General features: G+C 41.7%; 1 protein-coding gene across 1 annotated transcript; it reads right to left on the bottom strand.

The window, feature by feature from the left end:
- Window positions 1–930: 930 nt before the first annotated feature.
- On the bottom strand, window positions 931–19,640 carry LOC140720013 (E3 ubiquitin-protein ligase TRIM39-like). The gene is made up of 5 exons (XM_073034920.1): window positions 19,544–19,640; window positions 18,901–19,134; window positions 17,070–17,092; window positions 16,874–16,992; window positions 931–1,695 (listed from the first exon to the last, which is right to left on the bottom strand). Exons 2-5 carry the CDS (start codon window positions 19,006–19,008, stop codon window positions 1,142–1,144), a joined length of 804 nt encoding a protein of 267 aa, XP_072891021.1. The 5' UTR covers window positions 19,009–19,134; window positions 19,544–19,640; the 3' UTR covers window positions 931–1,141.
- Between the last annotated feature and the right edge of the window lie 1,386 nt (window positions 19,641–21,026).

Raw genomic sequence — 21,026 nt, 5'->3', positions numbered from 1 at the left:
TCCCGTTCCTCAGCTCCACCCATATGACCTCTGTAGACAAGCCCTCCGGTCTGTCCTGTCTATGCACAGCTGTGATATTTTCCCTGACTAGTAATGCCACTCCTCCCCCTTTCATCCCTCCCCCTCTATCACGTCTGAAACAACGAATATTTCTATCATGTATAAACCTCAGGTGGGAGGTTATCTTTTTGTATTAATGTATTAAAAATAAATTATAAATTCTACCAATGAGAATTACAAATTCTCTTAATAAAGGATTCATATTCAAAATAGTATCCAACAAATCAGATTCCTGCATATATGGAAACTTCGATAACTATTTTTGTAAAAAATGTCTAACCTGAAGATATTGCAGTAAGTGTGTATGAGAGAGAAAATATTTGCTAATTAACTCTTCAAAAGTCATCAATCGACCATCACAAAATAAATGATAATAAAAATAAATAAATCTGCAAAAAATACAGATCCCTTAATCACTAAAGATTAAAAAAGTTTGGGAGAGGGAACTTCATATGACCTTTGTTAATGAAGATGGTCAATTCTTCTTTAATATGTGCCAATTAGTGTTTAATTCAATTTAAAATTGTTCACTCTTACTATTTAACAAAGGAGAGACTATCCAAAATATTTCCTAACATAGACAATTATTGCGATAGGTGTAAAACTGAAGTAGCCACTTTTTCACATATGTTCTGGTCATGTTCTTCATCAAAATCTTTGTGGAAATCTTTAGTTTCTACAATTTCTAAAGCTCTGAAAATTAATTTACAACCTAATGTACAAACCTTTGATTTCTGTCTATACATGCAGTCCTCGCATGACCTTTATCCTCCTCCACCTCACTATCTGCTCTAACACTCTGCTTCCCCTCCCTCTGCAAATCTTTTTTACCCACTCCCCCCCCCCCCGCCCCCCAGCAGCACTGGCAAATCTACCCGCAAGGATGTTAGTCCCCTCCAGTTCAGGGGCAAACCATCCCGTCGGAACAGGCCCCACCTTCCCGGGAACAAAGCCCAATTGTCCAGAAACATGAAGCCCTCCCTCCTGCACCATCTCCTTCGCCACGTATTTAGCTGCACTCTCCGCACATTTATATTTACAGGGACTTTACTCCGGACGCCGGTCCCGGGATCCGACCCGTTTACAGACCCGGAGCGGAACCGGAGCACATTCTCAGCCACTGGTTGACATTCCCAGTCCGGAAGAAAGGATAAAGTTTCTCCGTGAACTTATTCCCAGTGAAGGTGTGTAGATGGGACTTGGTCTCCGCGTTGTAAAATGAAACTGTCCCGGACTCGTAACTGAGATAAACTCCCACCTTCGCGGGGATGGGACCGGCAGGGAGACGGGACTCGGGGGAGGGGAGATCACGGTACACGTCATAATCCCGATATAACACGTCATCAACCCGCCGGATGACCCAGAATCCGGTCTCCGGACTCAGACTGACCCGTCCCTTCCTCTCCCCAGACTCTGCGGCGACTCCCATACACCAGCTCCGATTCCCTGTCACCTCCACCTCCCAGTAATGTCTCCCCGATGTGAATCCCTCCGATCCCAGCACACAAGACCAGTTTGTGAATATCTTCCGGGTGTAAAGGACATTCCTCTGGGTCCAAGTCCACCTCACACTCTTCCGATCCTCAGACACCTCGAGCCGCGGATTCGCCGTTTCCACATCCAGGGAGACAGACACTGGGGGGAGAAGCAGAGAATTAGAGAGACTCGGACAGCGCGGCCCCGGGGATCGGGGGGAAACTCGCGCAGGGCGGCCCCTGGGATCGGGGGGGGGGGGGGGGAGACTCGGGCAGCGCGGCCCCGGGGATCGGGGGGGGGGGAGACTCGGGCAGCGCGGCCCCGGGGATCGGGGGAGACTCGGACAGCGCGGCCCCGGGGATCGGGGGCAGACTCGGGCAGCGCGGCCCCGGGGATCGGGGGGGGGGGGTGGAGACTCGGGCAGCGCGGCCCCGGGGATCGGGGAGTGACTCGGGCTGCGCGGCCCCGGGGATGGGGGTGGGGGGGGAGACTCGGGCAGCGCGGCCCCGGGGATCGGGGGGGGAGACGGGCAGCGCGGCCCCGGGAATCGGGGGGAGACTCGGACAGCGCGGCCACGGGGATCGGGGGGAGACTCGGGCAGCGCGGCCCCGGGGATCGGGGGGAGACTCGGGCAGGGCGGCCACGGGGATCGGGGGGGGGGGGGGAGACTTGGACAGCGCGTCCCCGGGGATCGGGGTGGGGGGAGACTCGGGCAGCGCGTCCCCGGGGATCGGGGGTGGGGGGAGACTCGGGCAGCGCGGCCCCGGGGATCGGGGTCGGGGGAGACTCGTGGAGCGCGACCCCGGGGATCGGGGGGTTTTCCGCTGGACGGAGAGCAGAGAGACCCCTGACCCTTGACTCCTCAGACAGGAAAAACATCCTCCCTCACTCCTGCCTGTTGACCCCTGAAAGAATTTTGTGTTTGCATGAGATCTCCTCTCCTTCTCAGAAACTGGGAACAGAGAATATATAACAGTACAGCACAGGAACAGGCCTGTCATACAATGTTCACATTCATTTGTGAGTGTGATGGTTTGAGACAGTAAAGGAGGTGATAATGGGAACCAGTAGGAGAGAGATGCATGGCAGATTGAACCAGGAGGGGGAGGGGTGAACTGTGTGTGTAGACGTAATGAGAAGCTGGAGGGGGCAAAGATGGCAGATGAGGATTACTTTGTCCCCTTTCCCACAACCCCATCCCCCGCAGCCCCTCATTAGGACAGGGGATGAATTTGCAGGGACCCTTAAGCAACACAGGTCCTGATGAAGTGTTTCAGTCTGAACCGTGGACTGTTTACTCTTTTGCATTGAAGCTTCCCGGCCTGCTGTTCCCCCAACAATTTGTGTGTGTTACTTTAATTTTCAAATAGGTTACAGAAAGAAAAAAAATCCTTCCCCCTCCCCCGGACATCGCGATAGAAAAATAAAGAAAAAATAAATAAAGAAAGAAAGAATGCCTGGATATCGGAAGATCCCCACATGCTCCATGGAGTTCATAATAGCTTTAATATGTATATTTCTTTCTTTCCCCAGATAACCAATAATTTTATCTTCGGAGCACCTATTTAATCCTTTTTTTGTAAATAAGGGCGCCAAATTTTCAGAAATATTTCGTATTTATCTCTTAGATTATAAGTAATTTTTTCAAGTGGAATGCAGCAAAAAATTCCATTCTTCCGACGATCTATAGTTAAGTATGAATCCGATTTCCAAGTAACGGCAATAGCCTTTTTGGCTACTGCAAATGCAATTTTTATGATTTTTTATCCCTTCAATATCGCCTAGTAAAAAAAATATTGGATTGTGTGGAAGTTGTATTCCAATAATTTGTTCCAGTAAAACTCTTAAATTTGTCCAAAAATGTTGAATTTTAGAACAAGACCAAGCAGAGTGTAAAAAATTACCAATTTCTTGATTACATCGAAAACATTGATCAGATAAATTTGAGTTTAATCTATTTATTTTTTGTGGTGTAATATATATTTGATGTAAAAAGTTATATTGTACTAATCTTAGTCGAACATTTATTGTATTTGTCATACTGTCAAGACATAATCTTGACCAACTTGTTTCATCAATTTTAATATTCAAATCAGTTTCCCATTTTTGTCTTGACTTATGAATTCCTTGTTTAATTGCCTGTTTTTGAATCAAATTATACATACCAGAAATATGTTTTTAAATTTTTCCTTTGTGAAATAAAGTTACTATTTCATTAGGTTTCAGCAATAACATTGTTTGACCCAGTTTACCTCTTAAATAAGTCCTTAATTGGAAATAACAGAAAAGAGTGTTATTTGATATTTTATATTTATTCTTTAATTGGTCAAATGACATTAATATACCTCCTTCAAAACAGTCTCCTATATATCTAATCCCTTTGTGAAACCAGTTATATAAAAGTTGATTATCCATTGTAAAAGGGATAAGTTTATTTTGAATTAAAGGTCTCTTTGCTAATAAAGATTTCTTTATCTCATCATCAACATTTATCTTATTCCATAAATCAATCAAATGTTTTAGTATAGGAGATTCTTTCTTTTCCCGTATCCATTTAGATTCCCATTTATATATAAAATCTTCTGGTATATTTTCTCCTATTTTGTCTAATTCTATTCTAATCCATGCTGGTTTATCTTCATCAAGAAAAGATGCAATAAATCTATGTTGATTTGCTTTGTAATAATTCTTAAAATTTGGTAATTGTAACCCTCCTAGGTCAAATTTCCATGTCAATTTTTCCAACAATATTCTTGGCATCTTACCTTTCCAAAGGAATTTCCTCACATATTTATTTAACTCTTGAAAAAATTTCTGTGATAATTGTATTGGTAATGTTTGAATAAATATTGTAATCTAGGGAATATATTCATTTTTACAGCATTGACTCTACCAACTAATGTTACTGGTAACATCATCCATTTATCAAGATCCTCTTGAATTTTTTTCAATAATGGCAAATAATTTAATTTATATAAATTATTTATATCATTATCAACTCTTATACCTAAATACTTTATACCATTTATTGGCCATCTAAATAGAGTTATTAATCAACATTGACTATAATCTCCTTTCGTAAGTGGTAGAATTTCACTTTTATCCCAATTTATTTTGTACCCTGATATTTTCCCATATTCTTCCAATCTAGAAGATAATTTATGCAACGAATGTAATGGGTTAGTTAGATAAATCAGAACATCATCAGCAAATAAGCTAATCTTATATTCCTCCAGATTAACTCTGAAACCCATAATATTTGAGTCAGTTCTAATTAATTCAGCTAATGGTTCTATCGCCAACACAAGTAAAGCAGGTGATAATGGACAACCTTGTCTAGTTGACCTTGTTAACTGAAATTATGTTGAAATTTGGCCATTTGTCACCACTTTAGCTTTGGGGTTAGTATTTAAGGTTTTAATCCATTTTATAAAAGATACTCCTAATCCATATTTTTCCAATACCTTAGATAAAAAATCCCATTCCAATCTATCAAATGCTTTTTCTGCATCCAAAGAAACTGCCACACTCATTTCTTCCCTCTCCTGTGCCAAATGAATTCTGCTAAGTAACCGAGTTACATTATCTGCCGATTGTCTATTTTTAATAAATCCTGTTTGGTCCATGTGTATTAATTTTGGTAAGTATTTAGATAATCTGTTAGATAAAATCTTTGCTATTATTTTATAATCTGTGTTCAACAAAGAAATAGGTCTATATGGTGTTGGTTTTAAAAGATCTCTATCTTTTTTTGGCAATACTATTAAAATGGCTGTCGAAAAAGATTCTGGAAGTTTATGCGTTCTTTCCACTTGGTGTATTAGCTCCATAAAAGGAGAAATTAATAAATCTTTAAACTTTTTGTAAAATTCAGGCGGAAAACCATCTTCTCCTGGAGATTTATTACTCTGAAGTGATCCTAGAGCTTCTTCGACCTCTTTTAATGTAAAAGGCACATCTAATCCATTCTGTTCTTCCAAATTCAATTTTGGGAGAGTTATTTGTAATAAAAACCTTTCTATCTCAACAATATCATTCTGTGATGCTGATTGATACAATTCAGAATAAAAAAAATTAAAAGTTTATAAAGGTTTATAAATAATTTTATTTACACTCGTTCTAATTGCATTTATCGTTTTGGAAGCCTGGTCTGTTTTTAACTGACAAGCAAGAATCTTGTGTGATCTTTCACCTAGTTCATAATATCTCTGTTTAGTTCTCATAATTGCTTTTTTCTGTTCGGTATGTCTGAAGTGTATTATATTGTAGATTCTTATTAACAAGTTGTCTTTGTTTTTCTTCTGTCATATATCTTTGAGATTCTTTTTCTAATTTTGTAATCTCTTTTTCCAATTGATCTATTTCTACCATATATTCCTTCTTAATTTTAGAAGTATAACTTATTATCTGGCCTCTCAAATATGCCTTCATTGCTTCCCATGATATAAATTTATCATCAACTGAATGTGAGTTTGTATCTAAAAAAAACTTGAATCTGTTTTTTCATAAAATCACAAAAATCTTGACGTTTTAATAATATTGAATTAAATCTCCATCTGTAAATCGATTCCTCCTTATCCATCATTATCATTGTCATTATCAAGAGGGAATGATCTGACAATATTCTTGCTTTATATTCCATATTTTTCACTCTGTCTTGAATATTCGCTGATATTAAGAAAAAATCTATCCTTGAATAAGTTTTATGTCTATTTGAATGAAATGAATAATCTCTTTCTTTCGGGTTAATTCTTCTCCATTTATCAATCAAATTTAAATCTTTCATCAATAATAACGTTAATTTTGCTACTTTTGGTTTTGTAACAACCTTTGTTGACCTATCTAAAACTGGGTCTGGACAAAAGTTAAATTCTCCACCTATTAATATTTTATCATGTGTGTCAGCCAAATTCAAAAAAGCCTCCTGTATAAATTTTACATCGTTTTCATTTGTTGCATAAATATTCATAAGTCCATAGTTCTGAAAAGATTTGACAATGTATAATTACATATCTTCCCGCAGAATCAATTAATACATTTTGTATTTTAATTGGTAAAGTTTTGTTGACCAAAATTGCAACTCCCCTCGCTTTTGAAGTAAATGAAGCTGCTATAACATTTCCAACCCAATCTCTCTTTAATTTCTGATGTTCTATCTCTGTTAAATGTGCTTCTTGTATAAAAGCTATATCTATTTTCATTTTCTTAATGTATGTTAAAATTCTTTTTCTTTTCACTAGTCCATTAAGCCCATTAACATTAAGACTTTAAAAAATCAGGAAATTAGTCATTATTTTTAACGTGGTTACTCCAGTCTATAATAATACATAATATTTCAACTCTCATAGTACCTTAGGGAATTATTTTAAAATTCTCCATGTTGCTATGTGTCTCCCCTCCGATCATCCAGGCACAGAAAGAATGATAAAAGAAAAATAAAACCCCTGCTAATTTTGTGAATAAAAAAAAACACAACATTACCCCCCTCTGTTGTGCGGGTCATGGCAAACGCCATGATTACACACGTGAATCCCATAGCGGTCGATCCGAAGTTCCCCCAGCTCCCCCGTAACATGAAAAAAGTATATATAAGAAAAAATAATATCACTACTCTCGATTGATATTTCTCAAATTTTAACCTGTATCATATAATTAAAAGTATATTTAAATATTCTTCTGTCCTTAATGTCCATCAACTCACTTCAGTGTCCCTTTCTTCATCTTTAATCTGTTTCACTTTTAAATCTTTACTGTGACTAGCGAATATTTGGCAGTTCTTCTGCAAACTCCTCTGCATCCCGATGATCAGTAAAAATCTTCTTTTTCCGTCATCCAAAAAAATTATCAGTGTTGCTGGGTGGCGCAATATAAATTTATAACCCTTTTCCCATAAAACATTTTTCGCTGGCTTAAATTTCTTCTTTCTCTTCAAAAGGTCATATCTTATATCAGGATAGAAAAGAACTTCTTTCCCTTCTATCATCAATGGCTCATTTTTCTTTCTGGCATATTGGGCAGCCGCCTTCAGGATCTTTTCTTTATCTTGATATCTTACGCATTTTATCAAGATTGGTCGTGGGTTTTGATCTTAAAGCTCTGTGGACCCTTTCGATTTCAATCAACTGGGTTCCCTCTTCCCCATTTTTCAAAATTTTTTATTGGATCCTCTCCCTGTATCCCTTCTTTTAAGACCAACAATTTTAATATTATTTCCTCGACTAAAATTTTCAAGCACGTCTATTTTTTCCAACAGTCGTTTTCTTTCTGATGTCCAGGCAAGAGTATTATCCTCCATTTTCTTCACTTTCTCAATAGTGTCTCCCGTTATTTCTTCCAGGTTTTTAACTTTCTTGTCCATTTTCTCCTGTTTTTTCACCATTTTATCAAACATAGCCTTCATATTTTTAATATCTTCTTGCATTATTTTTAACTTTTTAATTTCTTTTAATTCATGCATTATTTGCACCAACGAAGGAACTCTTATGTGTCCAGAATATCTTCCACCTCCAATCTCTTCCTGTTGTTCTTCTTTTACCTGTTCATCTTCATCTGTATATTCCAGAGAATCCGAATCCTCCGCGGCTTTATTGTCACTTCCGCTTCCAATGGTAGCTGGGATTTGTAGTTCAATGTGCTCATGTTTGCGCATGCCCTTTCCGGCGCGCACGCGTAGTTCCTGTTGTTCCTTCTTGGAGACGATTGATGCTGCGGGCGATTTCTGTTCTGTATCGCCAGATTGAGATGCACTTGAGTCCGAGGCTTCTTCATGGTGGCCGGCTCAACTTGTACTATCTGCAAAGTAATAGTTTTCTTCTTTGTCTGTTTAGGAGGCGTATCTAAGGAAAATCCTGAGTAGTTTAGTTGTAGTTTTTAGGAAATATTTACTAACTTTTCTTCACTTAAACATTAATTTATTAGTTTTTTTACGGGAGAGCTGGATATCCGCGTCTCGATCCCACGTCATCACGTGACGTCCGTCCCCCCCCCCCCACCCCAAACAATTTGTGTGTGTTACTCCGCTTTAAATATACTCAATTATTTGGCCTCCACAGCTGCCTGTGGCAAATTCACTATCCTGTGGATAAAGGAATTCCTCCTCATCTCTGGCCTAAATGGACATCCCTACAGTCAGAGGCTGTGCTTACCGTTCTCGACCCACCCACATCCTCCCAACATCAACTCTGTCCAGACAGGTGTCAGCGAGATCTGGCGAGACCCTTCATCAGGACCTGTGTAGCAGATTTTCTCCTGTTTGATTTTTAAAGCAGAAGTTAATAAGTAAACATCTTGATTACTCAGATTCTCAAAAGTTATGGGGAGGAAGCGGGAGAATAGGGTTCAAAGGGATAATAAATCAGCCATTCTTCTACACTCCGGTGAGTACAGGTCCAGAACCATCAAACACTCCTCATATGTTAACTCTTTCATTCCCGGAATTATTCTTGTGAATCTTCTGGACCCCCTCCAATGCCAGTACATGTTTTCCGATAGAAGGGATCCAAAACTGCTCACAGTACTCCAAGTATGTTCTGACCAATGCCTTATAAAACTTCAGCATTACATCCTTGCTCTTGTACTCTAATCCTCTCGAAATTCAAGTTTCTGGATCATTCGGACCTCTTCTGGGGCAGGCGTGACCTGTTCAAGAAGGACGGGTTACACTTGAATCCTGGGGGGACCAATATCCTAGTGGGGAGGTTTGCTAGGGCTACAGGGCAGACTTTAAACTAGTAAGATGGGGGGGGGGGAAATCAATTTGAGGAAACTATGGGAGAGGAGGTTAGTTCACCGGTAGAGCAAGTAAGTAGACAGTGTGTGAGGGAGGAAAGGCAGGTGATGGAGAAGGGATGCGCTCAGCCCGAAGATGTAGGGGAGAAGAAAGAAAAGGATAATAAATTTGAATGCATTGTTAGGGATGAAAAGAGAGGAGGAGGTGGAGAGTATCTTAAATGTATCTATTTTAATGCTAGGAGCATTGTAAGAAAGGTGGATGAGCTTAAAGCGTGGATTGATACCTGGAATTATGATGTTGTAGCTATTAGTGAAACATGGTTGCAGGAAGGGTGTGATTGGCAACTAAATATTCCTGGATTTAGTTGTTTCAGGTGTGATAGAGTAGGAGGGGCCAGAGGAGGAGGTGTTGCATTGCTTGTCCGAGAAAATCTTATGGCGGTGCTTTGGAAGGATAGATTAGAGAGCTCCTCCAGGGAGGCTATTTGGGTGGAATTGAGGAATGGGAAAGGTGTAGTAACACTGTTAGGAGTGTATTATAGGCCACCTAATGGGGAGCGTGAGTTGGAAGAGCAAGTGTGTAAGGAGATAGCAGATATTTGTAGTAAACACAAGGTGGTGATTGTGGGAGATTTTAATTTTCCACACATAGATTGGGAAGCTCATTCTGTAAAAGGGCTGGATGGTTTAGAGTTTGTGAAATGTGTGCAGGATAGTTTTTTGCAACAATATATAGAAGTACCGACTAGAGATGGGACAGTGTTGGATTTCCTGTTAGGGAATGCGATAGGTCAGCTGAGTTGGGGAGCACTTCGGGTCCAGTGATCACAATAGCATTAGCTTCAATATAATTATGGAGAAGGACAGGACTGGACCTAGAGTTGAGATTTTTGATTGGAGAAAGGCTAACTTTGAAGAGATGCGCAGGGGTTTAGAGAGAGTGGATTGGGTCAAGTTGTTTTTTGGGAAGGATGTAATAGAGAAATGGAGGTCATTTAAGGGTGAAATTATGATGGTACAGAATCTTTATGTTCCTGTTAGGTTGAAAGGAAAGGTTAAAGGTTTGAAAGCGCCATGGTTTTCAAGGGATATTAGAAACTTGGTTAAGAAAAAGAGGGATGTCTACAATAGATATAGGCAGCATGGAGTAAAGGAATTGCTCGAGGAATATAAAGAATGTAAAAGGAATCTTAAGAAAGAGATTAGAAAAGCTAAAAGAAGATACGAGTTTGGTTTGGCAAAGAAGGTGGAAGTAAATCCTAAAGGTTTCTACAGTTATATTAAAAGCAAGAGGATAGTGAGGGATAAAATTGGTCCCTTAGAGAATCAGCGTGGTCAGCTATGTGTGGAGCCGAGGGAGATGGGAGAGATTTTGAACGATTTCTTCTCTTCGGTATTCACTAAGGAGAAGGATATTGAATTGGGTAAGGTGTGGGAAACAAGTAAGGAAGTTATGGAACCTATGACAATTAAAGAGGTGGAAGTACTGGCGCTTTTAAGAAATTTAAAAGTGGATAAATCTCCGGGTCCTGACAGGATATTCCCCAGGACCTTGAGGGAAGTTTGTGTAGAGATAGCAGGAGCTCTGACGGAGATCTTTCAGATGTCATTAGAAACGGGGATTGTGCCGGAGGATTGGCGTATTGCTCATGTGGTTCCATTGTTTAAAAAGGGTTCTAGAAGTAAGCCTGGCAATTATAGACCTGTCAGTTTGACATCAGTGGTTGGTAAATTAATGGAAAGTATTCTTAGAAATAGTATTTATAATTATCTGGATAGACAGGATCTGATTAGGAGTAGCCAGCATGGATTTGTGCATGGAAGGTCATGTTTGACAAACCTTATTGAATTTTTTGAAGAAGTTACGAGGAATGTTGACGGGGGTAAGACAGTGGATGTAGTCTATATGGACTTCAGCAAGGCTTTTGACAAAGTTCCACTTGGAAGGTTAGTTAAGAAGGTTCAGTCGTTAGGTGTTAATGCTGGAGTAATAAAATGGATTCAACAGTGGCTAGATGGGAGATGCCAGAGAGTAGTGGTGGATAATTGTTTATCGGGATGGAGGCCGGTGACTAGCTGGGTGCCTCAGGGATCTGTTTTGGGCCTAATGTTGTTTGTAATATACAGAAATGATCTGGATGATGGGGTGGTAAATTGGATTTGTAAGTATGCTGATGATACTAAGGTAGGAGGTGTTGTGGATAATGAGGTGGGTTTTCAAAGCTTGCAGGGAGATTTATGCCGGTTAGAAGAATGGGCTGAACGTTGGCAGATGGAGTTTAATGCTGAGAAGTGTGAGGTTCTACATTTTGGCAGGAATAATCCAAATAGAACATACAGGGTAAATGGTAGGGCATTGAGGAATGCAGTGGAACAGAGAGATCTAGGAATAACAGTGCATAGTTCCCTGAAGGTGGAGTCTCATGTAGATAGGGTGGTGAAGAAGGCTTTTGGAATGCTGGCCTTTATAAATCAGAGCATTGAGTACAGAAGTTGGGATGTAATGTTAAAATTGTACAAGGCATTGGTAAGACCAAATTTGGAATATTGTGTACAGTTCTGGTCACCGAATTATAGGAAATATATCAATAAATTAGAGAGAGTGCAGAGACGATTTACGAGGATGTTACCTGGGTTTCAGCACTTAAGTTACAGAGAAAGGTTGAACAAGTTAGGTCTCTATTCATTGGAGCGTAGAAGGTTGAGGGGGGATTTGATCGAGGTATTTAAAATTTTGAGAGGGATAGATAGAGTTGACGTGAATAGGCTGTTTCCATTGAGAGTAGGGGAGATTCAAACGAGAGGACATGATTTGAGAGTTAGGGGGCAAAAGTTTAAGGGAAACACGAGGGGGTATTTCTTTACTCAGAGAGTGATAGCTGTGTGGAATGAGCTTCCTGTAGAAGTAGTAGAGGCCAGTTCAGTTGTGTCATTTAAGGTAAAATTGGATAGGTATATGGACAGGAAAGGAGTGGGTTATAGGCTGAGTGCGGTTAGGTGGGACTAGGTGAGATTAAGAGTTCGGCACGGACTAGGAGGGCCGGAATGGCCTGTTTCCGTGCTGTGATTGTTATATGGTTATAAATGAAAGCAAACATTGAGTTTGCCAATCTTACCACTGACACAAACTGCAAGTTAACCTTCAGGGAATCCTGCACAAGGACACCCATGTCCCTTTGCACCTCTGATTTTTGAATTTCGCCCTGTTTACAGAATTGTCTATGTCTTTATTCCTTCGACCAAAGTCGTACCTGCCTAAATTTGTACCTGCCAAACTCTACCTGTGCTACAAGATCCTTATTACGTATACTGGTGCATTCAAATGAGATCATAAGACAAAGCAGCAGAAGCCGGCCATTCGGCCCTTCGAATCTGCTCCGCCATTTGATCATGAGCTGATCCATTCTCCCATTTATTCCCACTATCCCACCGTCTCACCATGACCATTGATGCCCTGGCTACTCACATACCTATCAATCTCTGTCTTAAATACACCCAATGACTTGACATCCACTGCCGCAAGAAATTCACAGATTCACCACCCCCTGGCTAAAAAAATTTCTTTGCATCTCCGTTCTGAATGGGCGGCCTTCAATCCTTAAGTCATGTCCTCTCGTACTAGACTCCCCCACCATGGGAAACAACTTTGCCACATCCACTCTGTCCATGCCTTTTAACATTCAAAATGTTTCTGTGAGGTTCCCCCTCATTCTTCTAAACTCCAAGGAGTACAGTCCAAAAGCGGTCAAATGTTTCTCATATGTTAACCCTCTCATTCCCGGAATCATTCTAGTCAATCTTCTCTGAACCCTCTCCAATGTCAGAACATCCTTTCTTAAATAAGGAGCCCAAAACTGCACACAGTATTCCAAGTGAGGTCTTACCAGTTCCTTATAGAGCCTCAACATCACATCCCTGTTCCTATACTCTATTCCTCTAGAAATGAATGCCAACATTGCATTTGCCTTCTTCACCACCGACTCAACCTGGAGGTTAACCTTAAGGGTATCCTGCACGAGCACTCCCAAGTCCCATTGCACCTTAGAACCAACGTGCACGTTTCTTCTACCAACGTGCATGACCATACACTTTTCAACATTGTATTTCATCTGCCACTTCTTTGACCATTCTCCTAATCTATCCAAGTCTCTCTGCAGACTCTCTGTTTCCTCAGCACTACCGTCTCCTCCACCTATCTTTGTATAATCAGCAAACTTAGCCACAAAGCCATCTATTCCATAATCCAAATCGTTGATGTACAATGTAAAAAGAAGCAGCCCCAACACGGACCCCTGTGGAACACCACTGGTAACCGGCAGACAACCAGAATGGGATCCCTTTATTCCCATTCTCTGTTTCCTGTCAATCAGCCAACGCTCTATCCACATATGTAAATTTCCAGTAATTCCATGGCCTCTTAACCTGGTTACCACCTTCATGTGTGGCACCTTGTCAAAGACCTTCCGAGATTCCAAATATACAACATCCCTGCATCCCCTTTATCTATCCTACTTGTAATCTCCTCAAACAATCCCAACAGGTTTGTCAAGCAGGATATTCCCTTAACGAAGCCATGCTGACTTGCCCTGTCTTGTCTAGTATCACCTATAACCTCATACTTAACAACTGACTCCAATTTCTTCCCAACTACAGGGGTGATTGTTAACTGGTCAATAATTTCCTTTCTGCTGTCTTCCTCCTTACTGAAAGGGCTAAGTGACATTTGCCATCTTCCAGTCCTCTGGCACCATTCCAGGGTCCAGTGATTTTTGAAAGATCATTTCAAATGCCTCTATAATTTCTACTGCGACCACTTTCAGAACACTAGGGTGCAGTTCATCTGGTCCTGGTGACTTATGTACCTTTAGGTCTTTCAGCATTTTGAGCACATTCTCCCTTGTAACACCAACTCCACTCACTTCTATTCCCTCGCACTCTTCATCACCGGGCACAGTGCTAGTGTATTCCATGGTGAAGACTGGTGCAAAATATTTGGTTTATCTGCCATCTCTTTATCCCGCGTTATTATATATCCAGCCTCATTTTCTAGCGGTCCTATATCCAGTCTCATCTCTGTTTTTTTATTACAATACTTGAAAAACAATTTGATATTGTTTGCTAACTTGTTTTATAAAGACCGCTGTGTAAAAAGGGCCTGAAGGATCATTGGAGACCAGAGTCACCCCAACTGCAAACTGTACCAGTTGCTACCATCCGGGATACAGTACCGCAGCAGAAAAGCCAGGAGCAACAGGCTCCGGGACAGCTTCTTCAACCAGGCCATCAGATTGCTTAACTCGTGCTGAGACAACCGTATTTCTATGTTATATTGACCAGCATGTTATACATGTAATTCATCATAAATTACTATAAATTGCACATTGCACATTTAGATGGAGATGTAATGTAAAGATTTTTAATCCTCATGTATATGAAGGATGTACGTACTAAAGTCAATTCAATTCAAATCAATTTCTTGTTTATTTTTTTCCACCCAATCATCCTTTTAGTTCCGCTCTGTAGATATTTAAAAGCTTCCCAATCCTCTGTCTTCCTACTAATTTTTGTTTTGTTGTATGCCCTCTCTGTTGCCTTTACATTAACTTGTCTTCCCTTGTCAGCCACGGTTTTACTATTTTGCCATTTGAGTATTTATTTATTTTTGGAATACATCTATCCTTCACCTTTCTCACTTTCCCAGAAACTGACATCATTTCTACTCTGCTCTCATCCCTGCCAGCATCTCCTTCCAATTTGCTTTGGCCAACTCCTCTCTCAGACCACTGTAATTTCTTTCACTTCTCTGAAATAATACAATATCAGAATTTACTTTCTCCTTATCAGATTTCAAGTTGAACTCAGTCATGTTGTGAGCACTGCCTCCTAAGGTTTCTTTTAACTACTCACCTCCAATCCAGTTGAGCTGTTCCCTGAGTAGGTTCAACAACAAACTGCTCTAGAAAGCCATCACATTGCATTCAACAAACTCACTCTCTTGAGATCCTTTACCAACCTGATTTTCCCAATTAACTTGCATGTTGAAATCTCCCATGATTATCATAACATTATCCTTTTCATCAGCCTTTTCTATTTCCAGTTGTAATCTGTGGGCCTCAATCCACTGACTGTTGGGAGGCCTGTATATGACTGGTGTCAGTGTCATTTTTACTTTTGCAGTTCCTTACCTCAACCCACAAGGATTCAACATCTTCTAATCCTATGTTAACATCTTGCTGCTGATTTACCAGCAGAGCCACACCACCCCATCGGCCTTCCTTCCTTCCTCCGATACATTGTGTAAACTTGAACATTCAGATCCCAACTACAACCATCCTTCAGCCACGTTTCCGTGATGGCCACAACATCACACCTGACAATCGATAATAGTGTAACAAGATCATCCACCTTATTTCTCATACTCCCTGCATTGAGATATAACACTGTGTGTACTGTATCTGCTACCCTTTTTAATTATGCATCCCTAATGCACTGATACTCACCCTGCTGGCTGCAATTTTCTCCTCGCATCTGTCCGCTCTATCTGACAGTCTGACTGCACGCTATCTTTGCATTTTACCATCAGTCCTGTCCCTTCACTCCAGTTCCCGACCCTCCCCCACCAAATTAGTTCAGACCCTCCCCAACAGCTCTATCAAACCTCTCTGTGTGAATATTGTTCTCCCTCGGGTCGAGGTGCGACACATCCCTTTTGAGCAGGTCATTCCTCCACCAGAACAGATCCCAATGATCCATGAATCTGAATCCCTGTCCCCAGCACCATCTTCTCAGCCATGTTTATCTGTCAAATTATCCTGTTTCTACCCTCACCAGCACGTGGCACAGGCAGCAATCCAGAAATTACAACCCTGGGGGTGCTGCTTCTGAACTTTCTACCAAGCTCTCCCAATTCTATTTTCAGGACTTCTTTGCTTTTACTTCCTATGTAATAGGTCCCAAAATTTACCAAAATATCTGGCTCTTTTCCCTCCCTCTCTAAAATGCTGTGGACACAATTTGAGGCATCCCTGACCCTGGCACCCAGGAGGCAACATACCATTCGGGTGTCCCGTTCACATCAATAGATTCTCCTGTCTGTTCCCCTGACGATTCAGTCCCCGATCATGACCATTCCCCTCTTCTGCCTCTAACAACAGTGAGAGTTGCTGATCCGGAAGGGGGAAGACCTGCGTCAGTCAGAGTCTGCACTCACAGGGCACATGAAGGACTTGTGTATTTTCCTGACAATCCCTGTCACCACACTGATACCTGCATTTATTCCCTACAATATTATCATCAGTATTAAATTCCCAGTTCCTCTGGTAGATCCTAACTCATGTCCTGGTGTGTTAGTGCATTTGCCTGGGATTGCAACACAGTGGTTCATCTGCCAGTCCCGTGTATTGGTTGTATTGTGACCCTGTGCTGGTGTGTTCAGGGGTCTGACATCTCCAGCTGATCATGTGACAGTGATGCCTCCCAGTCGGTGAGGTTGATGTGGAATAAACTTCAGTTCCCCTTCAGCCCAGTATTACAGACAATCTTTGCCTCAAATTGGAACTAAATTGAGCTTCATAAACAAGGAGAAATGAATCTTTGTAAGTTTTACCTCGATTAATAGCATCAAGCGTTTCTCTCAGCACTGTGTTCAACAAATAGAAGTGATCGAATTTTTCAACTGGTAGGGTCTCATCTGTCACTGCCAATTCCTGGACATCGTCATTAATCCTGTAAATATTAAACTGCTGGTTATAAATTGATATTCTGAACTATTTTACAGGGTTTTAGTAAAGAGCCTGTCCTACCTTCTGTTCCGACGAGCTTCCTCCTGAAATAAATAAAACACAAATCTGATTACACTTGGACTTACCGTCCACATCCTGAATTTGATCCAAATCATTACAAAGTGTTGAAAATTCCCACTCCCGGAATCACTCACACACACGGACAATACAAAACCACGGGGTAACATACAAAGAAAGTTTCTGAATGTCAGACCATTACTAAGAGGATGAAACTTACAGAGAAGACAGGACAGGCTGTGCATTATCATCTGGATATGACGTCAGGCTGAGAGGATGGAGGAATTTAAGATCAGTGATGTATGTGATTGTGTGCGGGTGGAGGAAGTACCTCTATTTATGGGGAGACTTGTGGGGAGATGTAATTCCAGATGGATTTTTAACAAATTCCACAAGAAATTTAGTGAGGAGGATGTGGAACTCAGTGCCACAGGACTGGTTGAAATAGAACGGCAGAGACTGAATGTAATGGGGAGGCTGGATAAACACGTGAGGGACCAGAGATTTCGGGGCACTGTTGCTGGTTGTGGTGAGTAGGTGGCAGGAGGATTGTGAAGCAGGGAAACTGATAGAAGATTGACCTAATGGCCTGTTTATGATAGAGAATGGGATATAATCCCATGCGAAATATATCCAAAAAGTAAAGAGACAGTGAAAGTTTCCGTAATCTGATGGAAACCGGATATGGAAGATAAGTCTGATGTGTGGGTCACATTCTTAGTTCTCACTGATTGACAGAGAGACCGTCGCACCAAACGCACCAGACACACTCACAGCCTGTGACTGCAACTGGCTGTTAATGGGAGGTTTAGAGGATATTTAACACCGTAATTAAGGAAACAGCAGCTCTGTGTTATGATCGGAGTAAATAATTTCAGAGAGATTTGCATTCTGTCCTGGGATGTACAGAAGTTGTGGAAGTCCAGTTTTGGGACAATAGACAATAGGTGCAGGATTAGGCCATTTGGCCCTTCTAGCCAGCACTGCCATTCACTGTGATCATGGCTGATCATACACAATCAGTACCCCATACCTGCCCTCTCCCCATATCCTTTGACCCCGCTATCTATAAGAGCTCTATCTAACTCTCTCTTGATAGCATCCAGAGACTTGGCCTCCACTGACTTCTGGGGCAGAGCATTCCACATATGCACCACTCTCTGGGTGAAAAAGTCTTTCCGCATCACTGTTCTAAATGGCCTACCCCTTATTCTTAAACTGTGGCCTCTAGTTCTGGACTCACCCATTAGCGGGAACATGCTTCCTGCCTCCAGCGTGTCCAATCCCTTAATAATCATATTATTATGGGACAACAACAACCCTGAATAGATGCATCAATTGTCTGGTGAGAAACAGTTTACTGCCATTTGTAAATGCTGTGTGTAGGAGCAACACATCTGTTTTCTGTCTGCATTGTATTCTGTGTTACGTGTTTATTATGGTAACTCGTCACGTGATTGGGGACGTGGTAAAAACGAAGGGAATAAGTTATGTATCCGTACTTTGTTCTGGGCAGTTTTGAGCTGGGGACGGGCGGATGTCATTCTGTTCTTGACCGCTGTGTTGCAGCTTACTTTACAATGAATTACCCTGAAGTTTCATCCCTTCAAGATTGTATTTTGCTAATGAAGGACTGAAAACGTATCTTGGACATTTTGAAATGTCATTATTGGAGTGATGGGAGGGCGCATCATGCAAGTATAACAACTTGTGTGAGGTCACCAGCAGCGACAATTGATTTGATAGAATTGGCCGCTGAGCTGTGTTTATTTCGAATATACCACTGTTCATTTAGTGCCCTTTGACAGAAACAATTTGAAATATAATCCCTCACCTTGAGAAACATCACACTGTCTTTTTGATCCATCTGTTCCTTTAACTTAGTGATTTCCTCCTGAATAATCCTTATATTCTCTTGAAAAGCTAGAAGATTTTTCTCCATTGGGCTGAGAATCCTCTTCTCTTCTTCCCTGAGATCCCTGAGTAAGCTCTGCTCTTTCTCAGTGATAATCTGGCGCAGTTCAGTAAACTGGGATGTGATGTGGGACTGAAGGCTGTGTGACTGTTTCTGTCGAATGAAAGGTGAAGATTAATATACTGCATTGCTGTGCTCTGTTTCCTTTTGTCGTTAAGTTCGGTCTATTAGAGTCCATGCTACTTCTGAGTGCATTCCCGACAACACCATTCACTCACGTTTTCCTGAAACCTATTCTCACTTACTGACCCATGAACTCCCACCTGATTCACGCACACCCTCCCCACCTTTACAGGGTTAACGGTAATTAGCCATTCATCTGGCATGTCCTTGAGATGTGTCGGAATCTCTCGTGGTCACAGGGAGAACATGCAAACTCCACACAGACAGCAGCAGAGGTCAGGATTGGATCCAGGTCACTGGAGCTGCGATACTCGGCTATTCTGCATTAAATGGAGCAAAATTCACAGTAATATCAGAAATTCCGCTCAGGAAGCCTGACCTGAACTCCGGAAATCTTCTCTTTCAGTTGTTGCTCCTTTTCCTGGAAGTCTGATTTCTTTTTTGTGAGAGAGTCTAAGGAAGATTTTAGCTGATCCTGGAAGTCAGAGAGTGAAGGAAATAGAAACAAAGATGCATGAAAAGTAACAGGTGATCCAACCCAATTATCACTCAAAATGCCAGAGGAACTCAGTGAGTCAGGCAGCATCTATTCAGGGGAAATAAACAGTCTGTGTTTCGGGATGAGACCCTTCATTAGGACTGGGAAGGAATGGGACAGAAGCCAGAATAAAAAGGTTGGGGATGAGAACCAGCTGACAGGTGACGGATGAGACAACGTGAGGGGGAGCATGGGGGAGGGTGATGAAGTGTGAAGCTGAGAGGGGACAGGTGGAAGAGGTAAAGAGCTGGAGAAGAAGGAATCTAATTCGAGAGGACAATCGACCATGGAAGAAACGGGAGGAACTGGGCTGTTTGCGGCCCTGAATGGTGACGAGGGAGGAGGTTAGGAGTCAGGTGTAGCACTTGTCCCGCTTGCCGTCAGTGCCAGGAGGGAGATCAGTGGGGAAGAGCGAGTGGATCAGGGCGATACAGTACGTAGAGCGCGATCCGAATAGAGAGCGGAGAGTTGCGGGGTGAGGAGGTGGGCTGTGGGACGGAGAGATGCTAGAATCCCGTTGGAGAAGGCGGAAGTTGCAGAGAATCATGTGTTAGTTATAGAGGCTCGTGTGATGATATGTAGGACAAAGGAAATGTGTTAAGTATTTAATTAACATTAGTTTTTACCATGTAGTTTTTAACAGCTTCTTTAATCGGCCTGAAGCGGTGCTCTCTGTGTTCCTCCGCCACTGCACAGAACACACAGATCAGTGTCTTGTCCGTTTCACAAAACAGCTTCAGTTCTTCCTCATGTTCCTCGCAGTGACGTTTACTTTCCTTCCCTTTCGGATTCAGATTTATATTTCGAGCTTCTTCAGCCAGATTTGCTAAGGCCCGACTGGCCCTGAGGGTGCGGTCAGCAAATTCCTCTCTACATTCCGGGCAGGAGTTTCTCTCCTCCCTTTCCCAACACCGTGTGATACAAGAGCGACAGAAGTTGTGTCCGCACTCCAGTATAACCGGATCGGTGAAGAAATCCAGGCAGACGGGACAAATTACCTCCTCGCTCAAACTCTCGGCCTGTCCTTTCGAAGCCATGTTAACTCCCGGCACTTCCTGATTCAGAATGCTTTCACTTTCCGGGAGCTGCTGATCCCCTGCAGTACCGCGATTGTCCACTACGCGCGCTGCAGACTCGGGGAATCAAACAACACACACACAATGCTGGTAGATAGATAGATAGATAGATAGATACTTTATTCATCCCCATGGGGAAATTCAACTTTTTTCCAATGTCCCATACACTTGTTGTAGCAAAACTAATTACATACAATACTTAACTCAGTAAAAAAATATGATATGCATCTAAATCACTATCTCAAAAA

The sequence above is a fragment of the Hemitrygon akajei genome, unplaced genomic scaffold (assembly GCF_048418815.1).
Source record: "Hemitrygon akajei unplaced genomic scaffold, sHemAka1.3 Scf000034, whole genome shotgun sequence".
In the NCBI taxonomy this organism is placed as follows: Eukaryota; Metazoa; Chordata; class Chondrichthyes; order Myliobatiformes; family Dasyatidae; genus Hemitrygon; species Hemitrygon akajei.
Note: the sequence above shows the minus strand (reverse complement) of the source record. Positions and strands in the feature narration are given on the sequence as shown.

What these genes read in the sequence shown, in the direction of transcription:
- LOC140720013 (XM_073034920.1), bottom strand. Translation starts at nt 19,008, where the DNA reads ATGGAGAAAAATCTTCTAGCTTTTCAAGAGAATATAAGGATTATTCAG. An exon ending in GAAGCTCGTCGGAACAGAAG is followed by an intron (nt 16,993 to 17,069) that starts GTAGGACAGGCT and finishes TAATATTTACAG; the next exon opens with GATTAATGACGATGTCCAGG. An exon ending in GCTTGATGCTATTAATCGAG is followed by an intron (nt 1,696 to 16,873) that starts GTAAAACTTACA and finishes TTCTCCCCCCAG; the next exon opens with TGTCTGTCTCCCTGGATGTG.